General features: G+C 48.3%; 1 protein-coding gene across 13 annotated transcripts in view; it reads right to left on the bottom strand.

The window, feature by feature from the left end:
• Positions 1-25,382, bottom strand: part of Kif1a (kinesin family member 1A) — an 87,292-nt gene extending 61,910 nt beyond the window's left edge. For all 13 annotated transcript variants that reach the window (XM_034521524.2, XM_034521525.2, XM_034521526.2 and 10 more), the window contains exons 1-3: positions 25,246-25,382; positions 5,554-5,715; positions 435-511 (exon numbers count right to left, since the gene is read on the bottom strand). In XM_034521524.2, the coding sequence (XP_034377415.1) occupies positions 435-511; positions 5,554-5,659 (183 nt within the window). In that variant the 5' untranslated portion in view covers positions 5,660-5,715; positions 25,246-25,382. The remainder of the gene's footprint in view (positions 1-434; positions 512-5,553; positions 5,716-25,245) is intronic.
• Positions 25,383-26,373: the final 991 nt, after the last annotated feature.

Raw genomic sequence — 26,373 nt, 5'->3', positions numbered from 1 at the left:
GTACTGGGGAATTCTGGGACCTTATTCAGAGAGGCAAAGGCCAGAGAGATTAGAGAATGAGCGGCATGTTTCCAGAAGAATCCAGGGAGAAGTGGAACATGGGCAGGGCTTGATGTGGACTGGATGTGGGGGCTGGAGAGGGAGGACCCCAGAGTCCACATCTTTCAGCTTTTTGGATGCTGGATCTTACAGATAGGGCTCAGCTTGGGGATTTCTGAGTTCGGAAAGGGGGAGAAAACACAGTGGATGGTCACAGTTGTGAACAAAAGGATCTGGTTCTTATAGGTTGGTGATCAACTCAGAGTAACCCTCCAGGTGAAGAGGGTAGAGTCTCCATCCCATTTATAGGGGAACATGCAGCTTAGGGAGGTCTTGAGACCAGGGCTGGGCTATTTTACACAACACCAGCCTGCCTCTCCCCAGACACAACTTACCGAGGTATGTGACCAGTAGGAGTAATCGAAGCTGAAGCTCTTGGGTGTCTCCTTGGGCTGTTTGGGGTTGACAATGGCTGCAAGTGACACAGATAATAGAGCTGATTAATTCTATGCAATGAAATCCCAGTCATCCAGACTACACCCTAATCTTCAGAGGGTCCCAGGCCAGTCAGGCCCGCAAACTAGATTTTTGCCCCTCTTTGGGATGGATTCACAGATGCCAGAGGGATCCACCAGGCCACACCTGTTTTTTTAGTGACAATCATACTACAGACTCCAGCTCCCCTAGTTCAGGGTTCTACAGCCTACTGGTCTACCTGCCCTGCCTGACACATTTGTACTTCCAAAGTAGTTAAAGTCTAGGCACCCTGTGACATTCCAAGTCCTATCTCCTGCAGGCCCTCTCATGCCTGCACAGTTCATTGTACATTTGTGGGGGGCATGTGCTCTACCCTACAGGAGATGTGCTCATTGCCAAGGATATCACAATCTTTTCCTCTCCTGTTGTCAGACAGTGAGTGTCTTCTATCCTTGTTGTTACAACCCGAGCTCATGAGCCACCGACCCCCTGACTTGCTCCTCTTGAGGTATCATAGTGTCTTCTTCCTCCTCCCTCTTCACAGAGGCCTCAGCCCAACCCCAGGGACCTAGATGGCTGAAGCAGCATCTTAGTCCCACAGTCAGGGACAAATTCTGAGTGAGCCCTAACTTGTAGCCCACATCTAGGAGTTGAAGATTCCCAGGAGAGAGCTCCAGTAGCCCTGGAGGCCTGCATTACCTACACAAAGCCTACAATCCTTTCCATCCTTAACAGGCCTCGCCTGTGCTCAGTGGTCATGGACTTGGTTCCCGTACCCTAGGGTTGTGTTCCCCAGACTGTCAGAAACATAATACCTGTGTTGATACAGACTTGAGGACACCAGGCTGAATGAACACCCTGCCCTGGATTCTCACATCCATAAAGGACATAGGCCAATCATAGTCACCATCAAGTCTAGAAAGCAAAGCTCCTCAGCCCCCAGGACTCTGTCAACTCGGGACCAGTTTTCCTTAGTGAGAATCACAATATTGCTGGTAGAATATCCTGGCATACCCCGCTAGCCTGCATCCAAGATGACTTCCTGATATATGGAGAGAGACAAGACACCTTTTCTGAGTGATGACTGAACTGTCCTCCAAAACCTGTACCGACTTCAAAGTGAGCCTCCTGTTATGTCAAGGTGACTTTTACAGGAGATAGGAGTCATGGAAAATAGCGTTTATTAAAGTGATGTCATCAGAATGGACCCTGTTCTAGTATGACTCCTGTCCTTACAAAAGGAGAAAATTTAGAGACACATACATGCAGAGAGGACATTGCATCCTGTAATGCTAAAGGTGGAGACCTCTGTAACCCCAAAGCCATCAGCACTCCATGAGCTCAGCGGGGGCCTGGGAAGATCCTCTCTCCCAGCCTCAGAAGGTTTCAAACGAGACTACACTTGGACTTCCGCCTGCAGAGTGGCTGCATTGTGCATTCCTGAAGTTAAACTGCCCTTCCACAATTTGTTATGGCAGCTCTGGGAAGCTGAACACCCTATGGACGTGTGATCCTCTGCCGCTGTAACAAACTCAATGGCTCCCAAGCTCTGGGCAAGCATCTGGCCCAAGTGTCACTGGAAGCCATCTCTCCCCAGACCCTACCAAGGCCTCTAGACTGGAGTTCTTCCAAGCCTAGGGCCTTTGGAAGGCTAGTGAGAGAACACAACGACTGGCCATTCATGCCCTACTGTGACTGCCTTGAGGAGACAGGAGAGCAAGCTGACCTTTTCTGTGACACAGGAAGAATGGCTTCAACACAGCCAGAATCCAAGCACAGATGAGGCTGGTGCCATGGAAGCAATTGTGGTACCTTCTTCAGTGCAGCCTGAACTAGGCCTCTGAGACCCTGAGGAGGCCAGACTCCCTTGTTTACAACACCATTGCCCTACCCTTTGTCCACTCTGTTCCCTTATCTCTTGTACTGGTCCACTATGGAATCCCAAATTCCCTGCCCTGGCCCCATCCTCACTCCTGGACAGGCCTGAGCTCCGGACTCGATGCTCCAACCTCCCCATCCTCCCTGACTCTGATGGGGTCCTGGTATTGGAGTCCTCATTCTCACACCCTATATAGATCCTAAGCTTCCTGAAGTGATACCCTCCCAGGACATAGGAGAGATGCAAGCTCAGTGGAGATGGGGTAGCAGGCAATTAATAGGGAGGAAAAATCTTAATTTCAAGCTATAAGCCCACCAAGCATAGAATCTGGGCTTGCGCCCTGTTTGCTTTTGCTTCCCACAACCTGTCACCTCGATCCTGCAGTGTGTGTTAATGGAAATGTCTTCGTTCATTACAAATGGGACCTAAACTTCTGAGAGGGAAGAGATTCCTGACAGTTCACATAGCCCAGAAGGCATCGATCCCAGAGTGCCCCAGGCCTGGCTGTCCAACCACAGCCCCCAGCCCAATCTGCAGAGGCCTGTTTTGTGCCAACAACCCTTCCCCCAACAGTCTGTTTCTCATAGAAGCAGAGCCTATTAGGACAGAGAGCAACTGGCTGTCCTGGGGAACCAGGAGGGGGTTGAAATGGGGCCATGCAGGCTTGGAAGCCAGATCCCTGGACCAGCTCATTAAAGGCTCCATCCCTTCAACCCCTTTCCAGGGCTGGGCCCCTGGGAGCCAGGCTTTTTCAAGAGAAGTTGCACAATACCAGGTCTGTGGGGCTTGCACAGGGGTGGCCACCCGGCAAGAACGACAAAAGCAGGGGTGGGGACAGTGTGCAGAGTGGCAGAGAGAAAGAAGTTAATTGGGCACTTTTCTCAGAATCAGAATATCCCCCTGCAACCAGGAACACAGCAGACAGAGGTGTGTGTGCTAAGCAGATCCAGTTGCCTCCTGACCCCAGAGGTTTCTCTGTGTGGGTAGAGGTTCAGAAGTGACCTGGATTGGGACTGTGGGGACTAGCCAGAATCAATTACTCCTTTGCATAGGTCAGGGAGCTGAGGTCTAAAGAGATGACCCACCAAGGTCAATAGCAAGTAAGCCAAGAGTACAGTGGAGTCCATCCGTCCCTATCTCTTTATCCTTAGAGCTCCTGGAATTCAGGTCAGGGCACATCCTGGGATGATTCTTTAAAATCAGCCCGTCATCAGCCTGCCCTGAGTCCCTGCAGAAGGACATGACTGACCCAGAGCCCACACCGTCTCTGTGTCCTGAGTATAAAGTATGACTTAAGGAGAGCAAAACCAAGAGGTGTCGCCTGCTCCATTGTATAGTGAGGAAATGGAGCATAAATAAATCCCACAAGCTCCACTGACTGGCCCAGGCTGGCTGTGTCAGCGACAGACAGACAGATGTACTTATGACGTGACTGCTAGCTCTGGAATGTTCAGACAAACAGCATTATTAACCCAGATGACAATTACAGAATAATGAAACATGCCCGGGGCACTCAGAGTGGTCCCAAAGTCCTCCTCCTCCTCCCTCAGTGGGCCTAGTGGCCATCCAAGGAAGCAGAAACAGACACATCTGAGTCCTTCACCCCAGCAGCCACCTGTGAGCCAGGAAATGATAGCGCAGATACTTACACAGGTGCTAAACACCGTGAGTCCCGTCATCATCTGACACCCTGAGGAGGGACCACATAGGTAGGTCGCTGCTGGTGCCAACCATTGGGTACAGTTTATACTAGCAGAAGCTTGTGGAAGACAGTGGACAGAACCCACATGAGACCCTGGCTCACGTGACCACCAAGCCCAGACAACCCTGAACAGAGATGATGACTGGTTCTTACCCTAAAACTTAAGCTTTTTAAGGTGGACTGTCATCAGCAAAGTCCATTCAAACACTGGGCCATTTGCAGAGGACCCCAAGGTGAGCGCAGCCAACCTAGGGAATCAGAAGCAAGACTAACAGCTCCCCTAGTGGAGGAATGGAGGAACTGCAGAGGCAGAAGGTCCTGCTGAGTACTGTTTCCAGTCTGGGTGTGGTTGTCAGATCTGGAAAATCTCTCTGCCTGTCAGTCACATCTCATTAAGAAATCTTCCCCATAAAATAATGAGCAGACAAGTGCTTCAGAGACTGTCCCACCCTCAAATCAAATCCTGCTGTCTATGGGACCTTTGGGGGGCAGGTCTATGCCCCTGGCCTTATGCGAGGGCTGTCCCCTGCCTGGTTTACTGCTTCATACTTCCCAAGATTAAACCACACCTCCCACTTGTCAGAGTCTGGCATGACCAAATAATAATCAAAGCAAAGAACAAAGTGGGGAGCTGGAACCCTAAGGCTATAACCAGAGTTAGTGTTGGCTTCTACCCCCACCCCCACCCCCATTCATATTTCTAAAACCTCAGGGTGTGGTCTTATCTGGAGACTGCATCCTTTTTTCTTTGACAGGCCCTCACTATGGTACCCAAACTGAGCTTGAGCTAGTGTCAGGTGATCCTCCCACCTCAGCCTCCTGAGACTGCAGGCTTGAAAACGAGATGGTTAAGACCGTGATGAAAGTGGAGGCATGCTGAACTAAGTTATGCCTTAAATCCTTGTAAAGAGGCCACCCGAGGACACAGAGATGCATCCAGGCATGGTGGCATGTGCCTGAGTCTCAGGCCAACCTGGAATTACAATATATGAAATTGACATAATAGTTCAAGGACAGCCTGGGCTACAGTGTAGCCCAGCATAAGATACGGTCTGAGACTCCATCTCAAACAACCAGAACACAGGGTCACGGAGAGCGGGGAGGTTCCACATGACAATGTGGGCAGAAGTAAAAGCAATGTGACCACAAGCCCAGCCAGGCAACAACCTCCAGACACTTGGAGAGGCAGAAGGCATGGTCCCCTGTATGGAGGGGAAGCACCCTGCCCTCACCTTGATTTTGAATGTCTGGCTTCCAGAACCTGAGAACAATTTCTGTTCCCACAATCCCTCTTCTGTGGTCATGTTAGGGCAAGCCCTGGGACCTCCATACACCATGTGGATGAAGAAATCTCGGAACTCCCAGACCTAGGCTAGGTTGACTCTTGGGACTGGCCAGTAGGCATGGTCCCATGTGACCAGCAGTTGATGGTGTAGCCATTACAGCCGGTACTTACTGGTGGTGCTCCCGGACATCTGAATGATGCACTTGGAGTCTCGGCTCATTTCCCGGGAGTTGAAGGGGCGGACGCGCACCGCCACCTTCACAGAGGCCCCGGCCATCTCTGTGGAGTTGGGTGGTTCAGCAGCTGCAGTTGCCCCAGAGAGGGCAGAATCACCTGTTGTGGGAAAAGGGAACACACATTAGGAACAGTGTTCAAAGAGGCCGTCCAAGGGTGCCTGTCTGTCCCCTTCTCCACTCCCTTCAACCTCCCCCAATGACAGTGTGGTGACCAACTAACAGGACTCAGAACTGCAAGCAGGTAGCTACGGGTGAGAAAGACACTAATTTTACCAGCACAGAGCTAAGCCGAGTGTAAGGGGCCCAGCAGCACCAGAACAAGGTGACCCTCCAGTGAAGAAAACCGTCTTCCCTCTTCCAAAAGCTGTCATTTGAAAATGGTTTCTTGGTTACGAATGGGACTCTGTGCCCGCTTCCCTTCCTCGGTGCTGGGATTTTTGTCTTGGTTAAACTTGTGTAGATTTTGAACATGAGTAACACTGGATCTATCAACCACACACGAGAGCAGGCTGCATGTGCAGGAACAGTTGGCCAATACAAAACAGACTGTATTATTGAGTTTTTTGTTTGTTTACTTGGGTGTATGTTTGTGTGTGTATGTATGTTTGTTTGTTTTAATTTAATTTTATCTTTTTAGTTACTCATTCACTTTACATCCCTCTCGATGCCCCCCTCCCAGCCATCCCCTCCTACAATCCTACCCCCTTCCCCGTTCCCCCTTCCCTCCTTCCCTTCCCCTTTTCCTCTGAGCAGGTGGAGCCCCCCCCCCGGGCATACCCCCACCCTGTGTTTGTTTAAAAAAAAAAGAATATGAAATTGGGTGAAAAGAAATAGGAAGAGAGCTGGGAGGAGCTGGGGAAGGAGAAAGAATCTGACCCAAATACATTGTATGGAAAATTTAAACACAATTTAAAAACAGAAAGTAGAGATCCTAGCATCTACAGGGTTCCTCGGCCAAGGGTTAAAAATGGACAGATCTCAGGCTGGACCTGGTCTTGCCTTTCTCTAGCTATATGATTCACCCTGGGCTGGGGGTGAGTCCGATGTGGAACTCAGGACAGGTTTGAAACCAATGACCCCATACGTAAGAGGGAACTTGGGCTTGATGGACCCTCAGTAAGCAGCTCCTTCAGAGGCTACAGGAGAGGGGCAGATCTCACTACCACTGAGGAGGACAAATCTGCCTAGAACAAAAACTGGTGGGAGCTGGACTTCAGCTCACTCCTTCATGCCAGCCCCTGCAGCTCCAGGCACAGTGCCAGCCACTCTTTGAGACCACCTTCTCCAAGTCCATGCGTGGGAACCCAAGAAGAGCAGGCGGACAGTGTTTCCTTGTGTTGACATTGGGCACAGCTAGGGAAGATGGTGGGCACAGGCAAGCCCATGAAGCCCCTAGGACATCAGTCCTACCTCCTGTATGCAGAAGCACGCCTTGTGCCCTGTGATTGAATAACCCCAGGCCCAGAAATAGGAAATCATTAGAGAGGAAGAAGATGTTTATGAGAACAGATGACGTGATAAGCTTTTCATTCTCCTCAAATTTAGTTGCACAGATGCTCAATTCCTGTGACCCAGATATTCCAACAGGATTTTCAGTGAAATCCTGCAAGATAAGATTTTTGAAAAAACGAGGACAAAGAATGGGCCACACCCCACCCCCATCTATTACATACACCACAAAGTCTGTTCTAGTTTTATTTCTGTGGCTGTGAGAAAACAGACCAAAAGGAGCATTGGAGAGGAAAGGATTTATTTGTCTGATACTTTCAGGTCACAATCCATCATTTGAGGGAGGTTGGGGCGGGAATCTGAAGCAGAAACCATGGAAGAATGCTGTTTGTTGGCTCGGCTCACTTGCAGGTTCATAGCCAACTGCTTTCTTATAAAGTCCATGACTACCTGCCTAGGGGTGGTGCCGCTCACAGTGGGCTGGTCCCTCCTGCATCAAGTAGTAATCAAGACAGTTCCCCACAGACATGCCCACAGGAAACCTGATTTAGGCAATTCCCCAATCCAGGCTTTCCTCTCAGATGACTCTAGGCCAGTGGTTCTCAATCTGTGGGTCGTGACCCCATTGGGAGTCTAATGACCTTTTCACAGGGGTCACTTAAAGGCCATTAGAAAACACAGCTATTTACATCACAATTCATTGACTGTAGCAAAATTACTGTTATGAATCAGCAACAAAAATAATTTTATGGAGCTAGAGAGATGGCTCAGCAGTTAAGAGCACTGACTGCTCTTCCAGAGGTCTTGAGTTCAATTCCCAGCAACCACATGGTTGCTCACAACCATCTGTAATAGGATCTGACGCCCTCTTCTGGTGTGTCTGAGAATAGCTACAGTGTACTCATACACATAAAATAAGTGAATAAGTCTTTTTTTTTAAAAAAAAAAATAAAAGCCCACACATTCATTAAAAAGAAATAAATAATTTTATGGCTGGGGTCACCACAACATGACGAACTGTACTAAAGGGTCACAGCTTTAGGAAGGTTGAGAACCACTGGTCTAGGCTGTGCCAACTTGACAATCAAAGCTGACACCCAAATGGGGAAGGGGAGCTCTGTGGAGAAAGAGCAGGTCCATAGACTCTGACTCTGACTCTGACTCTGTCTCTTCTCTTCTCTTCTCTCCTCTCCTCTCCTCTCCTCTCCTCTCCTCTCCTCTCCTCTCCTCTCCTCTCCTCTTCTTTTCTCTTTTCTCTAGAAATAGTCATGTTTTACAAGATCAGTACCAGGGGACTGCAGAGGTGGCTCAGCAGTCAGGAGTACTTGCTGCTGTATCAGAGAACCCAGGTTTGAGTTCCAGAACCCATTCAGCAGCTCCCAACCATTTGTTGCTCTGATGTCCTTTACCAGCCTTCATGGGCACTGCACACATGTTGTACACAGACATACATGCAGGCAAAAACACTCACACACATGCAATGAAAACTAAATTAAGGTTAGTATGGACGACTGGCTAGGCCATATTTAACCATAAGCTGGAACTTTCTTTTGGAAGCACAAACACAAAGGCTGTTCCACTCAAACAAAATGCTGCTTCAGGAGCTGACATTCCTGTCCCAGGCAGGTGGGCATCTGGTGCAGATAAAATGTTCAAATCTGCTGCAAGTTATTGAAGCAGTGTGAGGAACAGACCAAGATTCTAGAGCAGGGGCTACAGGGGCCGGCCGCAGGGACAGAAAACACTGAACAGTGCTGGCTCCCAGCCCATTTGCATTCTGGACGCAGGGGTGAGCGGCTGAGCTGCTGAAAGACTGGAGTCTTTCCAGGCAAAAAGCTGTTGCTGAGTGACAGAAAAATCTGCAGTGCTGTGGTTGAGGAAGCCAAGATCTCAGAGGACATGGAATGACAAGGTAGACACAGGCAGTTCTGCCCGGAAGACATCTGGCAAGTTCTGAACCCAAGGTATAGAACTTAAGAGCTCAACCCAAGAGCATCAGAAAGTTGACGGTTTCCATGGTGATAGGCGAGTGCTACAGACTACAGGGGCTATGGAAGCCAGCCTGGGAGGCCTAGGGATGTATAGCAGAGCCCAGCAGACGAGGCCCCATCGATGAGACCTGTAACCACCTGGCCTCAACTGATCTGAGACTGGAGCTTGTAGATGAGGTGAGACATCTGTAGTAGGGCCAAGCAATGTCAGGGTGTGGATGGCGTCTACATCAGCAATGTAAGCTTTTATATCAAAAGTTACAAGGCTTGTGGCTGGAGAGATGGCTCGGCAGTTTAAAAAGCTTGCTGTTCTCGAAGAAGACCTGGATTCAGTTCCTAACACCTACATGGAATCTTACAGTCATCTGTAATTCTAGTTCCAGAGGATCCAGCACCTCCTTCTGGTATCCTGCAAGGGCTCCAGGTATGCCTATGGTGCACACGTATACAGATATGCAGGCAAAATACTTATACACATAGAATAAAAGCAATCGATATTTTTAAAAGAGTCTGGGAAATGTTATTGAAACAAAAAGTTGCAGGGCATAAAAGAACATGAAGAGAAAAACGAAAATTTCAAAAGGGGGAAAAACTGCATACTCTACCACTATACAGACCCCCTCAACCTGGAGTTACATATGAATGGGTGTCAGTCACCATGTGGGTACTGTGAACGAAACCTGGATCCTTTGCAAGAGCAACAAGTCCTCTAGCTTCGGATCCATGTCTCCAGCCCCAGTTTGGAAACTATAAAGAATCGCAAGGAAAGTTTCAAACTGAAAAAAAAATGCAATTAACGAAACAGAGAGGTGAAGACACTAGACAGAACCGTAAATAAACAGGACAAGCAGCAATATGAAAGTCAGTGGGAAGCGTGCAATGGAAATCCAAAAGCTAAAGAGGTCAGAGGTCAGGGACAGAATGTCCCTCTCAGATTCATGTACTGAGACCCCAAACTCTGAAATGCGGGAACATCTGGAAAGTTGAGTCAAGAGAGTGAGGCCTCCATGGTGGCCTGGCTCACTTACAAAGGAGGCCAGAGAGAGAACCCAGTTTCCATCCCCCATGTGAGGACATAGCAAGAAGGTGCAGGAGAGTAGGTCTGACACTGAGGACACCTCAGCAAGGCCGTCCAGTGTCCAGAAATGCAGGAAATGAGTTACTACTCTTTCAAAGCAGCCCAGAGACAACAGAGAGCAATGCTTAGCACAGCCATGAGCCTTGGAAGCAGCCGCTGACAGAGCCACTCGCTGCTACCTGCTCTGTCGGGTGGTGGTTCCTGATTGCTCTTGTTGTACAGAAGTCAAGCAACTCCCGTTTGCCTACCCTTGCCTTTGCTTTGTATACAATTGGGTCTTTTCTAAAAGCTCCTTGCTGACTGTAATGTCAAGGAGCACTCCTCCTCTGTCATCAGTATAGTCACATACAGACCTTTGTATAAGTACTTAACCTGTTCGGAGCTATTTGTACTGAGTGGGAGACAGGGTCTAGCTCCGTTCTTCTGCTCATGGACAGCTAATTGTCTAAGCACCCACCATTTGTGAAAGTGTCCTTTTCCCTGTGTGTGTATTATTTTTGGTTTTCTTTTTGTTTGCTTGTTTGTATGTTTCTTCAGTTGTTTGTTTGTTTGTTTGGTTGGTTGGTTGGTTGGTTGGTTGGTTGGTTGATTGGTTATTTATTTATTTGGTTGGTTGATCATTTGTTTGTTTAGTAGATTGGTTGGTTAACTGGTTGGTTGGCTGGTTTAGTTGCGGTTTGTTTGTATTTATTTATTTTGAGATACGGTCTCTCTAGATAGTCCCGGCAGTCCTGGAATACACTATGTAGACAAGACTGGCCTCAAACTCACAGAAACACACCTGTGTCTGCCTCCCAAGTGCTGGGATTAAAGGTGTGCACCCCCCTGCTCAGCCCAGTGTGTGGTTGTCCTTATAGTCTTGTCCAAACAGTCAGCTGCAGATATGGGGCTCACTTCCAGCTCTACAACCTGTTCCATTTGCCTGTGCGTCCGCATTTATGTTGCTGTCATGCAGTTTGGATTACAATAGATTTGAAGTAGATTTTGACATAAGGTATTATAATCCCTTCTGCTTTGTTCTTTTTGCTCAAGATAGCCTTGAATATTTAGGGTTTATTTTGGTTCCATGTAAATAAGTACTATTTTTTTTTCTTTGAAGACTATCATTGGTGTGTTTGTTTTTATTTTTGAGGCAAGGTCTCTTATAACGCTTGCTGGTCCCAGTTCTAAGTAACTGAAAATAATCTTGAACAGTATCCTAACCCTCTTGCCTCCACTTCCTAAATGCTGGGACTACCAGCATGTGTCACCACTCCAGATGTCACCGGCATTTAAATGGGGATTACATTGAATCTAAAATTTTTCAGAAGATATGGACATTTTAACAGAAATATATACATATTTATTTATATGTTGTATATTATATAATTATATATTATATATTAATATAAATATATATTAATATTATATATTATATATACATATATAGTGTGTGTGTTTTGGGGTGTTTGGTGTGTGTGTATGTTAGGGGTGGGTGGTGGATATGGGTGTGTTGATATTGTATCGTCTTCAGTGTCTTCCACCAGTGTTTTGTAATTTTTGTGATAGATTTTTTTCCCAGCATTACACTGTAAGATGATGAAGACGGAGAGACACTGCTCAGTGGTGGAAAGCTCTCGTTGCTCCTGCAGAGGTTCTGTTCCCAGCACCACACTATGGTTCACAACCATCCAAAGCTCCAATTCCAGGGAATCCAGTGCCCTCTTCTGACCTCTGCGAGCACCGGGCATGCGTGCATGCAAGCAGGCAAAACATTCATACACCTAAAATAAATACATCTAAAGAGAAAATCTAAAAAAGTGGTAAAGACGGAACCTTTGCCTTGCTCAGGGCTTAGATGAAGCTCTCGGCTTTTCCCCAGTGAATGTAATGTTAGCTGCAAGCTTGTTAGTAAAGGTCTTCATCACATTACATTCGTTACGAATCTAATTTGTTCAGTATAGTTTGTTTGTTTGTTCATAAAGGATGTTGAATTTTATCACCTGCCATGCTTTATCTACTGAGATAACATTTTTTGTTGATGGTGACTGGCTTTGGTGACAGATATTGAACTATCTTTGCATCTCTGCAAAGAATGCCACTTGGCTGTGGTATATTATCTTCCCAATGCTTGGAAGGAAAATTGGAGTTATGGATGGTTGTGAACCGCAGCGTGGAGCTCAGAACTGAGCCTTTCCATGAGCAAGGAGACCTGTCCACCACGGAGCAGCCTCCCTCCATCTTTATCATTTACAGTGTGATGTGGGGGACGATTTCTACCGTGATTTGGCTTGCTGGGTATTTTGTTGAAGATTTTGACTTCTATGTTCTCGAAGGATGTTTTCTTTCTTTCTTTTTGTTTTTAAGGATTTATTTTTTTTTCTCGATGGTGGCTTTCTTCCTTTTGATGTGTACTGATCTGGTTGTTCTGTAGCTCCATGTTCTTCCTGTTCGTCATCCTCACGGAAGGCCCCGTTCTCATCTTTATGTCTAGGTCACTTTCTTTTCCAGTGGGATTTCAGGGTAGAGAGCATGAATGAGTGAACGCTAAAACCAAGACATTGAAATAAACAAAACACAAAGTGTAAACGCTTCAACCGTCTCTTCACACAATGCTTAAAACAGTGAGAACTGTCAGGGTAAGCCCATTATTTTGCTGTAGAAAAATAGCTTTAAAAAAAAAAAATTTACACAGGTGAAATAATTGAGACAGGAAGTAAAAACTGGTGACTTTTCTAAATAAATTTGGTACATTGTTTGATTCTTTCATGTGCATATTAAATTAAAGAGAATTATTTTTAGCCTGGGGAGGCAGAGGCAGGTGGGTGTCTATGAGTTCAAGGCCTGCCTGGTCTACATACCAGGACAGCCAGGGCTACACAGAGAAACCCTGCCTTGAAAAACCAAACTGGGTGTCCTGGATGTCATAACACACACACACACACACACACACACACACACACACACACCTGTAATCCCAACACTTGGGAAGCTGACGTAGGCGTTTTGGAGCCTGATCCACATTCTCCAGGCACACAAGAACAAAAGACTCATTTTTGGTTGTCAAATATTTGTGTGTGTGTGTGTGTGTGTGTGTGTGTGTGTGTGTGTGTAGACAAGAGCAAGTCTTCTCACTAAAATGAACATTTCTCAGTAGATAGAAGAACAGGAGAGGTGACAGCCACCTCTGGCCCACATTACAGAGCACCTGGAAATCCAGGACAAATAACACTTCAGAAACAAGTGAGAAAACTACTCAGGAAACCAAACTGAATGAAAAATGCATAAACAGCACTCCTGAAATAAGAGCGCCACATCAGCAGGAAGTCAAGTGCCCTTGCGGATGCCAGGCACCAGAGAATTGGGACCACTCATAACTACAAGCACTACCACAGGACAGCAGAGCCTTCAAAGCTCCACCCTCAGGGACTGCAAGGCTGGAGACACACTATTAAAGGGACACACACAAGGAATTGTTTCAATGATGTGGAGACACAAAGACACAAAGAATGGCAAAGCAAGAGTATCTAAAAGTCTGAGGCCATGGCTAGTCCTCATGGAGCTGCAGTTTCCAATTGAGATCCATGGTACCCAAGCTGATCTCAGCATCAAGTCTGAAGCCGTGTAAGAACAATCACAGGTCTTTCTATAAAGTACCACCACCCATGCCCCCCTTCTCCCATCTCCCCAGCTCAGATGGTCAGACACATGTAAGCTCAAAAGCGTAGATTGCCAAGCAATTAATTTTACTAGAGTCAAGGGATGGGGGCAGGCAGGGGAAGCAGACAGGCAGGGATGACTCCCCAATGATGCTAGAGTTTTAAATGCCCAGACACAGTTGCCATAATGTTTATTAAAGAAGGCAGTAATGGAAAACAATAGGGTAAAATGTGAACTTTTAGAAATTTAAAACTTAGCAGGCCACAAAGTAACCCCCAGTAACTTAGACTGTATCAAATGGATCACTTCCCTTGAAAACAAACTAAACATTAACAACAAAAAACCCTAACCCACATATTTAGAAATTTCAAAAATTAACCCTTAAATAATGGATACATCAAAGAAGTCGAGATGAAGCTACAGAAATTCTTAGTCAACAATAACAAAAATACGATTAGCAACCATAATGGGGCTTCCACTTCCAACCAGGATGGAGTCACAAGGACCAGACTTAGCTCTCAGAGTTTGGGTGGGCGAGGAAGTTGTATAGTTCTGGAAAGAAAGAGACTGCTCACAGCTCCAACTATTTGCCGGTGGTGCCCCTGAACCTTGCAGTGACAATCCATGGCCATGTGACCCAGAGACAAAAGGACAGAGCAGCTGAAGGCTAAATAATCCCCAAAGCTTGCACCAAGTAAGGAGGTATTTGTGATGCAGTCAGCCAAGATGGAGTCCTCTCCACCCCAGGCCGTCAGTGGAGACACCAAAGAATCCTGTGTTGTTTGAGTGACTCTAGTCCTCGCTGCAGGAAGTCTACCCTAGATATCTACTCTAGAAAAAGTTTAATGGGCTCTGATGGACAAAGCTGTCCCTCTAGAGAGCTGCACCCTGCCAGAACTTTCCAGTGTGCTCTAGAGGAAAAGTGTCTAACTTAGAACCACAGTAGAACAAAAACACACCTAGAGCCAATAAATATTAGATGTGCCAAGAAGCAGGAAGAGCTGTAACTAGGGAAAAGCCAGTCAGCAAAAAAACAAATTTTTCTACGGTATTACATAAAATTGAATCAATTATTTAAAAATTTACCCACAAGCCCGGAACCATGGTGCATGTCTGCACTTCCAGCAGTGAAGAGGCCGAGACAGGATTCAGCTGAGCCCAGTAAACTGATACTAATCTGGGCAACAGAGCAAAACTCTACCTCAAGAAAAGAACTAAATTAAATAATATAAATAAGAATTATTATATTATAATTATATAAATATTATAATTATATAAATTTTCTGAAAAACTAGTAATACTTTATAAGTGTATTGTACCATACATTTTAAAGGTAATAATTAAAATTTTTTCAAAAGATTTGTTTATTTATTTATGTAATATATATGAGTACTTTATCTGCACGTACGTCTGCATACCAGAAGAGGGCCTCAGATCCCATTACACAGAATTGAACTCAGGACCACTGGAAGAGCAGCCACTGCTCTTAACTGCAAAACCATCTCTCTTGCCCCAATAATTCAAATTTTATATAGACTTTGCAAGGGGGCAAAGAAAAGGGATGCAGAGAGAAAGCATATATTTCCAATTTATTCACTGAGAATAACATAACTTTGGAGACAAGTTGAGCAAGGAAAATTAGAAAAATAGATATTATAGGTCAATTTCCCTGATGAACACAGATTCAGTCCAGATGAATTAGCACTGGAGGGGTAAGGTAGCTCAGTGGGTTGAGGCACTTGCCACTCTTCCAGCCCTCTGAGTTCAATACCAGGTGCCTACATGGTGGAAGGTGAGAACCAGCCAACAAAAGTCGTCTTCTGGACTCTACAGACACGGCCATGGCTCTCAAGTACACAAACACACACAACAGAGAAGTAGAAAAATCTAATTTTAAGATTTTAATTAGCAAGAAAATCTGGAACTCCTGAAATATCGGAATAAATCTTAGCAGTGGCATCTGTCATTGTGGTTCATCACACACTCCCCAAAAATGAGAGGAATATATGACACCCTCAACAGATCTTTTAAAAAAAAGAAATAAATCAGTAGTTTTCTACACCCACGTATGATAACTCTCTCAGCAATATTTAAAGAAAATTGATTTTTAAATCCCAGAAGCTGTCCACTGAAACCCACCCAAACATTACACTTGTCGGTGACTTGGAAAATAATGTTCCATCTATAAAAAGTTTAGAACCAGCCCATTTTTACTTAACTGTTACAGAGGTTTCAGCCACATAGTAAGACAGGAAAAACAATAAACAAAACCGAGAGAGAGAGAGAGAGAGAGAGAGAGAGAGAGAGAGAGAGCGCAGAGATAGTCACCACCCAGTCTATTTGCTCATTTGCATAGACACCAAGATTTCCTACCAATCATGAGTAAGTGCAAAGCTTCAGCAGGATTGTTGGAAATCTACATGTCGTTATACACCAGGCCAGAGAATTAGGAACATTTTACAATACCACTTAAAGTAGTAACCAAACTGCAAAGTACCTAAAGATCATCACTAAAGATCCCATGAAATTTTCATGAAGAAAAATTAAAATTTTGCCAGAAACATGACAGAAGATCTACATAAAGGACTATGACCTTTTCCTTTCTGATTTTGTGCACCTGTAGTGTGTGTGTGTGTGTGTGTGTGTGTGTGTGTGTGTGTCTGTGTGTGTCTGTGTGTGTCTGTGTGTGTGTCTGTGTGTGTGTCTGTGTGTGTGTGTCTCTGTGTGTGTGTGTGTAGGCACATGAGGAGTGCAGAAGTCTCACTGAACCTATAGCTTGCCCATGCAGCAAGGCTGGCTGGCTTGCTTGCCCCGGGAGCCTTCCCGCCCCCATCTCCCCAGCACTCAGGTTATAAGCGTTGGTGCTGGGCATTGAATTCAAGTTGTCCTGTTTGCCTGGCACCAACTGAGCCACCTCCCTGTCCTGAACTATGACCTTTTGTGGAAAACAAAAATCTCAAGAATGTTGATTTTTATGTAGATTAATCTAGAACTTCAGCAAAATTTCAAACGATCTCTTAATCTCTTTTCTTTAACCTGGCAAGTTGCTTCTTAAGATGTGTGTGGGAGAATAAGATACTAGGGACAGCAGTAACAAGACTGAAGGGAAACGGACCACTGACTCACTGTCCCGGGGGTACAGTTTGCATCTGACCATGTGACTCCCGTTTACACTACTGGGAGGTGATGTGACCTTTAGGAGAGGACGTGATGGGTGGTCTTCCAGTCACTGAGGAAGTACTTGACAGAATATGACCATAACCCTCTCTTCTCCTCTCTTAAACATGAGGTCAAAATGGCTTTGCTCATAGTGAACTCCTGCCGTGATATCTCCACACAGGTCCAATGTGGCTGTGCAAGCTCACACCTAAACTCAGAGCCTCACTAAACCTTCTCCCTTGGTAAGTCAATTCTTTTGGGTGTTCATTGTAAGAGCAGCTAAAACATTTGGATTCTGCTACCTGGGGTCAACCATGACCAAAGAATATTAAATGGAAATCTGCAAAACTAAGCACTTTCCGTGTTTTAAATTTGTTAAGGTTTATTATTATCATGGCTTCACTGGATTATGAACTAATGCTCATCTTCACTGTGCTCATCCCATAAACTAAACTCTGTCACATGCATAGGAAAAGCAGGTCTCTGTGGGGTTGTATCCTTTGTGGTTTCAAGCATACACACTGAGTCTTGGGATGTAAATCAGGAGATACAGTGTGGTACTGGTAACTGAGTGGGAAGCTGGCTGTGGGGAACTGACTCCTGTGATCCCAGCATTTGAAAGGGAGACAAAAAGATGAGGGGTTTAAGGTCATCTTCTACTTAAAGCAAGTTCAAGATTATTCTGAGCTACCTGTGATCAAGCATGGATGGATGGATGGATGGATGGATGGATGGATGGATGGATGATAGATTAGATAAATAATAGATAATAAATAAATGATAGATAGATAATAGATGGATGATAGATTGGCAGACATGATAGATAAATAGACAGATGAATGTATTGATAGATGATAGGTAGGTAGGTAGATAGATAGATGATAGATAGACAAATAGACAGATGATAGATACACACAAGATAGTAAATCTATATATTTAATTTTGTAAAAGGGTAGCTAGAGTAACATCACACTACACTCCAGCGGTGGGAAAAGAGTGAGCTCTCTCAAAGGCAAAGTACACAGTGGCAGGGAAAGCTAATGTGGAGCGTGGGAATGGCAGAGTCAAAGGGAAACTGAGCCCCCTTGGGGACTCCTGAGCTAGGGAACATAGCTCACACTGGGGCATCAGAGGCATTACTACCACTGTCTGAGAGTGGCATGGACCAGGATTCATCTGTATATTTCAGGCTTCTGTATCAACATGGGACAGTGCTGTACACAGGGAGAGCGAGGAAATGTCGAATCTCTGTGGACAGTGGGCAGGAGACAACCATGATGCAATGGCTGGGATCGCAACTATGACTCAAACCTAATCCCCAGAGTCGTGTGTTAATATATCTTTAGGATGAGGAAATGGATGATTCGTGGATTCAGGGGTTCATGGCTCACCACGGCAACAACTTTAATATAAAATCAAGCTCTCTGGAACACTCGTTCTGTCTTGAGTGGGATAGTTTTAGGTGTTAGATGCAGTATAAGTCCTTCACCATTGCTGAACGAAGAAGGCAGGCACCGTGCTCTTTGACCGTGGGCCAAATGAGCCCCTGTGTTTTAGTAGCTATATAGTCTCAGGTACTGCGTGATAGCTACAGGACTTGAATCAAGTCACTTGCAGAAGGCAGACAAGTCGGGTGAGCATGAGTAGCAGGTGCTCTTGGCCACCAGGGAAGGATGAGACTGCAGAGAACACCTGAGGACCTCCCTAGCAACCTGGCAGTCTTTACCTAGAGATCCACCTACCTTTAAGATAAGTCAGTGGGCTGATGTGCGCATACACACACACATGCACACACGCACGCACGCACACACACTCTCTAGAGACGAAGAACATGACATCAACGGGTTCCTCTTCCTGAACACTGAATCATCTCAAAGAATATGAGAGGGGAAATCTGAAATGGGGCTTTCTTCATATCTCAATGGATGCCCAGAGTCAAAGATAGGCCAGGCCACACCCAAAACCCCCAAAGAGTGAGATGGGAACCCTCAGCCAATTGACAATCACACTGGATGACACACATGCCTGCTAGTCACACTGAGACCTCATAAAATGGGAGGAAGCACAGTAGGGGCATCCCAGCAATGAATAAAGACCATGGATACCCTGAAGTGATACAATGAAGCACAGGCTGGGGTTGAAGGTGGTAAGCCTGTGCTATTCTTCCCAGGGTTCACGTTTGGGCACCCGAAGAATCCAGAGGAGGTTAAGAGGCATCTAGCTCAACCTGAAACTCTATCCCATTGCCCCCATCCACCTCAGAATAGGTAGTGCTCCTGGGACCATCTGCGGGCAGCTATATGCTTTTTTCCCCACAAATATTACCGAGTGCACAGAGCCTTCAGGGAAGAGACTGGGACCAAAACTCTGGTGCTGGGTAGGTAAGCTGGCAGCAGCCACCTCATTGCCTTGGCCTGAGCCTGCAAACGATCCCTGCTCCAGGCAAAGCCCCACTCAGAGGAAGCAGATGAGTCACAAGCACTCCTCAGTCACTAGGCCTCCCAAGGTATGTGTGTACCAAGGAGGACCCCAGCATCTGTGAGGAGAGCAAATGTAAAAAGTTCAGAGACTGAGTAAAGCAGCAGAAAATGGTCCCCATAGGGAAGGGAGGCCACAGATGCACAAAACAAGCAAACGAAGCCTCAGCTTACACACTCAAGTGCTTTAGAAAGAGCCATCTTCGACTATGAGAGCAAGACACTCTGAGGTGGGAGCAGTTAGCATCAACAAAGACAGTGTGTTAGAGGCAGAACGTAGAAAAGGTGACATACAGAATTTCAATCCAAAAACAGCTTACACACTCAAGCACTTTAGAAAGAGCCATCTTCGACTATGAGAGCAAGACACTCTGAAGTGGGAGCAGTTAGCATCAACAAAGACAGTGTGTTAGAGGCAGAACGTAGAAAAGGTGACATACAGAATTTCAATCCAAAAACTGGGAGGTGATGTCTAAAAGTTGCCAGTGAAACAGAAAAGACAAGGAGATAAATGTGGAGCAGGGGAGGGGAGACAGCAACACTGGGATCTGAGGAAGAAAGGAGATAAAGGATGGGAGGACCAAAAACCTATTAAGAAGAGACCTGATCTTCCATTGAAATGGCCCAGAAGCATCTTTGAACACAAAACCCCACTGAGACCTACCCAAATGCATGGGTAGAAAAATCACATGGAAAATGAAGATTCCAGAGAGAGGAGAGTTACGGATGAAGACTCTCTCATAAGTACCTGGATGCCCAGGCCTATAAAGCCATATCCTCCAGAGTTTTTGAGGAAATGACTCAGTGCCAGGGTGAGGACGTCAGCAGTGCCCCTCACACTCATGGATTCCTGTGTCATTTACAATCAGCCTCATGAGGATGTGCCCCAGCAAAGCAAGATAGAAAACCATAAACAGACAGCCAAGGGGGCCAAGAATCAGAAGCTTGAATTGACCAGAGGCGGGGACCAACTGCAAGAAGGTAATGAGCCTTAAGCTAGTAGTAATAGGCCTGACAGGGAGGTGGCTCCCAGGCCTGGGGTGTCAGGAAAGAGGGGTCTCAGCAGAGCTGAGGAACCCCGGAGACAAAAGAAACCCACTCAATTAAGGAAAAGGATATCTGGGGTCTAGAGAAAAGAAACCCCCTGATCAGTAAGTCTTGCCAGGGGCTGGAGAGATGGCTCAGTGGTTATGAGCACCGGCTGCTCTTCCAAAGGACCTGGGTTCAATACCTAGCACCCATACAGTGGCTCACAATCATCTGTATCTTCAACTCAGGGACACTGTCTTCTGGCCTTCTGGCACAGACTTACATGCAAACAAAAACACATGCACACATAAAAGTAAATCTAAAAATGTGTATTAAAATATACATACATATAAATGAAAGTCTTGCCAAAGCACTGCCAAAGAAGTAATGCACAGACAAGCAAGACTGCAGGCCAGTGGTCCTCCGTGGTCCTCCATGCCCTGGAATTACCTGTTGTAGCTGCTACAGCCCTGCCCCAGGCTAGAACCCTGCAGCCAGAGGCCCTAGACTGAGAAGCGAGCAGAAAGTGAGAGCCAATCACACAAGCTGCTGCGTTCCCCCTACCCAGGGCAGCAGCCTCCAAAGCTGAGGCCCACTGGCGCTGACTTAGCGTCTTTCTTTGAACTGGTGATGGTTAGAAAACTGAGGCTCGCTTGAAGGTGAGTGGATGTGGTCAGTCCTGGTACCCTTCTAGGTCATTTCTGGGCATCTCCATTCCCTCAAGGGGAGGGGACCATAGGGACAGTCAGGGGCTGTTGTGAAGCATAGAGCTCCACCTAAAGGGAAGGAAGTCCTACCAAGCCAGCCTCAAAAACTCACAGACCCAAGACTACTCCAGAAGACAGTGTAGCCAGCTGCTAACCCTGAGCTCTTGATAGAAAGATGGTACTCACTGAATCTCACTGGATGGTAGGAAGTGACACTATGTTGCCCGTCCCTGAGTGAGGTGTGGGGATGTAAGAAAAAAGGGGAGGACAGACGAGAGGGATGGAAGGTGGACAGAACGAACTAAAAGAGCAGCAATGGGTTGGAGTCTGGAAATGTCAAGCATGACTTCCCAGAGCCTCAGTGTCTGCATCTGAGAAATGGACATGCTTCTGTTTCCTTACTGGCATTTGAAAGCATCAGGTAATGGAATGCACATGATAATAGCATGATACAGCTATGTCATACGTATTTTCCCTGCTTTCTTCCTAGCCCCAAGTCTACAAGGGAGAAGAGAGATGCGGAGGGGTGTGGTCTGCATCCTCTGTGCTGGTTGTGACTTACAGCAAGCTTTCTGAAGGAGGCAGCACCCAAAACACCTTTCATGGAGATCTAAGGCTGGGAGAAGAGAGTCATCCAGAAAAGATTCAGACAGGACAAAAACCAAAACAACAACAACAACAAACAAGAACCCAGTGACCCAGAGTTCCTGGGTGAATGTGAGCCTACACACGTGTGTTTGTGTGCATGGATGGCATATGCAGATATGTACACATGTGAACGTGCTATGGTGTTTGTATCTGGTGTGTGTGGCCAGCCCCTCGAGGTAAATGTGGAGAAGATAAAGCCCTTAGAGTCTCAATGACCCTGACTTCCTCCTGCAGCCCCTCCCTTTGAGCTGACCTATGGTCTGTCCCAGTACAAGGTTAGTGGTACCCAGGAAGTCCTACATGGGTGCCAGAACTCCTAATTCTGTCTCTGCCTGCCAGCCACCCTTAGAAAGGTAGCGTGTCACCATCTCACACCAGGATGCTGAGATGTTAGATGACCTCAGCAGAAACCAGCTTCTCAGGACACTGGCAGCCTGAGCAGGGGATACTCAGCTACTGAGTGTCACTGGTCCTAACTGCCCACTTGTTTCTAGAACCAGCGTTGTCATCGCTTCAGGTCCCTGGCATTGGGTAGGACTAAGGCTATCTGGGTAGGTGGACGTGAGTCCTGAAATGTAAGCAGGAGACAGCATGGGGGTGGGGAGGGCTCCAGGCCATCTGAATGCCTTGGCCTGCCCACTCTACTCCCGGGATAAGATTGAATGCAGGGTGTAAAGGTTTTGCTACAGGTAATCTGGAACCAAGTGCCCGCTGAAGGGACTGGGGTAGGCACTGAGAGGAGTCAGGAGGCAAAGGAATCAGGACGGCCTTTGCTGCTGACCTTGACTGGGTCCTCCATCTCTGCAGCACCCTCACCTACAGGCCTGGCTCAGCCAGCGCTTCCTTGAGTCACCATGAGCCTGGGAAAGTAGTAGTCAGTGAGGCCAAGTGTGGGCCCGTGGCCCTGGTTTGGGCTCAGGAGTGAATCGGCAGGCAGGCCAGCTACATCAGGTGTGACCGGGAATCTCAGTACTGTCCAGTGTGGGCAGTGGGAAGCTCTGTCCTTGGATCTAAGAACCCTGGTTTTGCCCATGCTCTTGGAAATATATAGGCCTCTATACACTGCAAAACACATGCTTATCTGCCAGCTCAGTGGCTCGGGCCCATTACTGTCCACAGGTGATCACTGAGCCCCTCCCAGTTCTTAGAGAGATGGACCCTGCTCAAAGGCAGGTTTTGTGCGGGATGATCCTCCTTGAACCCTCCTTGGCCTCCTGGGCTTTTCCTAGGGCCAGTCAGCCTCATCTGCTGCTCTGTCTTTGCTGCTCCTCCTCCCAAACCCTGCACAAAAGCCCACAGGAGGACTGCCCTGCTACATCTGCAGAACACACAATCGACAGAAGAGACAGGACAGGCTGGATCCTGAGCCCACCTGATCCTCTCTCACTGGCCTGGGACTGAATCCAACAGATGAGCTCTGGCTTTGTGTAGAGCACAGGTCCCCACCTGTCTAAGGCTGGTGCCGTCTGCAGATTCCATGTTCCCTCTGAGCAAGAAGTTAGCGGACATGAGAAGAGACGCACCCAGCCTGAGCAGTACGGGGGTCAGGGGTGGGAAGTGGGGACGGACCCCACAGGCATATTGCCAGCTCTCAATCTCACACTGGGACCACTGAAGGCAGCCTCTCTGACCAGTGGCCCACAAACCAAGAAGGACAATCTGTCCTTCAGATTCACCCTTACTACAAGAGGACGCCTCTAGTAGGGGGTCCCTGCCTTGGGAACAGGGCTCTCCCCAGGTTTTACACCCAGAAGACCCCGAGATTCCTGCCGCCCTATGCCTAAGAAGACCTGGATAGTGACCCCACCCACCAAAAGCAAGGAACCTCCTGAGGACCATGCTCGTGCAGAGCAAGAGATCTGAAGCCTGCCTTGAACCCTGCAGCCCACCTCACCCTGCTGCACCACACCCAGCTGCCGGCTCCACGCCTGCCCTGTCCACCCCTACCCTACAACCCGACTAGGGCAGGTGACCAGCCACACCTGCAAAATGGCCGCCGCAGGTGCGGCCCCAGCCCCCCTGAACCCCAAGCTTCCCTGCAGCTGGCGCTGCCTCCTTAGACAGAGGCGCTGGGCACGTTGCCCTGGCAGCCGCCTTTGGCCAGCTCGGAGTGACCGCGTCTTCCGCGGGAGCTTGAGCTGAGGCTCCGGGTCCCCAGGATTGGACTAGCACTAGCCCTGCGCGCAGCAGCGACTCTCCGCACCTCCTCCACCAGCAACCGCTTGATCCAATCCGCTTGCCCTAGCAGGCCTTTAATCCCAGCAATGCGGCCCCCTCTTAGGAAGGCTAGCCACTGGGGGACCGGTCCTCTGGTCTCTGGGGGGAAAAATCCTCATTCCTGGGGACGTGGGCGCGCATCGGGTCCGCGCCCAGGCGACGTCGCGCCGGCGCCCAGCAGGCCCCATGACTTGGCAATCCCTCTGTCCCCTCCCCCTCCCGTTCCTGCGGCCCCCAGCAGCCTGCACCTTACAGCACCGCAGAACCACCCTCTCCCTTAGCCCTAATGTGGTCCCTGCCCCTTCGGGAGCAGAGGGCGGTGGCCTTCCCGGGGAAGCATTTGGGGAGAGGAGTGGCTTAATGAGGGAATGCGAGGGTCTTCACGGGCAATGTTCCTAGAGTCAACGGATGCCAGACGCCCGGGGACCTCTGTCAACCCAGACGACGCGTCCCTCGGCCCCCTCCCTCTAGCTCGGGACCACACCTGTTACTGAGGCACTGGCTTTGTAGCAGCCAGGCGTGTCTGCGGGTGGTCCCTCCAACACTGTGTCTTTCTGGAAGGGAAATGGGGTCTCTGGAGGGAGGAGCGTCGGGAGCACTAGGAGTGATGGGCAGTCACCAAGTGCGCATTAAGCCGGTGGCCTGGCTGTGGCGCCGCATCCCCCGCCCCGCCCGCCTGTTTTGCTGTCAGCTCCAGAATCTGCCCTCCCCCACCGGGGACCAGAGCGGCTGCCCCGCGCACTGTCCCCTAGGGCCTGGATCAGCGGCCGCGCCCCGTCTCGAAGCCCCTCAGCATCGTCCTGATCCCTACGCGGCATCTCTGCCTCCCCTCCCCCGCGGTTCCTTCGCATCCCTCTGAGTCGCTCCTCTGCAGTGGAGGGATACGGGAGAAAGGAGGCTGTGCCCAGATCTGCTTGTTCCTCTAGCTGGCGACCTCCACCCACATGGGCCAAGGGTCGCGCCTCAGCAAAGGAGTCTTTTCTGGGGCCCCTGAAAAGCTTCGCAGGAAGCACCGACACCCCTGAATTCGTCCCTTTGTTCTTCTAAGAGGCGGAGAAAGGTCGGGGGAAGGGAAGCAGCAGCTCCAAGCCCGCGCTTCAGGCTGCGACAAGGACATTGGCGCTGGCCCGGAATCTCCCATGCGATGCACATTTAGTGAGGGTGCCGGATGCCAGGGACAGGTGCAGGATGATGAGGGCGGGTGGCGACAGGCCGACTGGGCAGTAGCCTTACCTCTCAGGCGTCACTGGTGATGGCCGTGCATGGGCACTGGTACCGGAGAGGGTCCCCGAGCCTGGAACTGATGCTTCTTGCTGGCTGCTCTTGGTGCTGTGACGGTGGCACCGCGTGACGAGCTCCGCGCCCCCGACCCGGCCCGCCCCAAGCCCCTCCCGATGCGCTGGTTGGCTGCGCGCTGCGTCCGAGCCTCAGCCGCCAGCTGGTTTGTCGCACAGGGAGAGGGACGGGCGTAGCGGCTGCAGAAGAGACGAGGTTGGAACGGGAGGGGGCTGGGGCTGGGGCTGGGCTGTGACATCACCAGTGAGAGGTGGCAGACGGACGCCCGTAATCGGGTGCAGCACCCCCTCGCTCAGCAGAGTCTTTCATTCCCAGAGGAGAGGGACCCGGTGGCGCTCAGCTGATCCTGACTGCAGACCCCGAACCCTTCTTATGCTGACTGCTTTCAATTGAAATCATAAAAACTGTAAAACATCAATCTGCAGGACCAAAAGATATCAACACAGACTTATCATAAGGAGACAAAAAAAAAAAAAAAAAAAGCTGGGTTGGGGTTGAGGGGCGTCTTTCACTGAAGAGGGGATTTAGGGGAGGGTTAAGGATCTGGACTCTAAATGTTAACAGGTGGATCTTAAAAATCTCTTCTGGCTTTTGGGTCAGATCACCAGAGGAAAGTCAGAACGTTGTAGAGAGCTCTACTGACAGGATGACGCCACAGACGGCGGGCTGACCTGAGCCTCTTTTCCTCACACATCAGGTAGAAACCTCCTCCTTGTCCCCCTCCCTATTCCATGGGTCTTAGACCGTCATCACACACTGTCACTCCATCCTGAACCTCAACCCTTCCCTGGATCTTCAACTTGGGCAAGCCCTAAGTCTCCTCGGGTTTTTCTTTTTCAATAAGGATTGGCTCGCAGCGCGGTGAACTACCAGGCCAACCACAGCCCAGGGCTGAGTAACTCGGATAAGACCTATGGTCAGCTCACCCACCAGGACTCCCCGCACTGCGGTGGTGGGAGTGATGACGTCATGTTACCATAAAACTAGGGTTTCAAGCTTTCTCTTCAAAAAGCCCCTGCCAGCAGCATCCTCTGCCCCAGGCAGTTGCTGGGCACTTTAAATGGT

Source organism: Arvicanthis niloticus, chromosome 17, assembly GCF_011762505.2.
Source record: "Arvicanthis niloticus isolate mArvNil1 chromosome 17, mArvNil1.pat.X, whole genome shotgun sequence".
Lineage (NCBI taxonomy): Eukaryota > Metazoa > Chordata > Mammalia > Rodentia > Muridae > Arvicanthis > Arvicanthis niloticus.
This window is presented reverse-complemented; position numbering and strand designations above follow the sequence as displayed.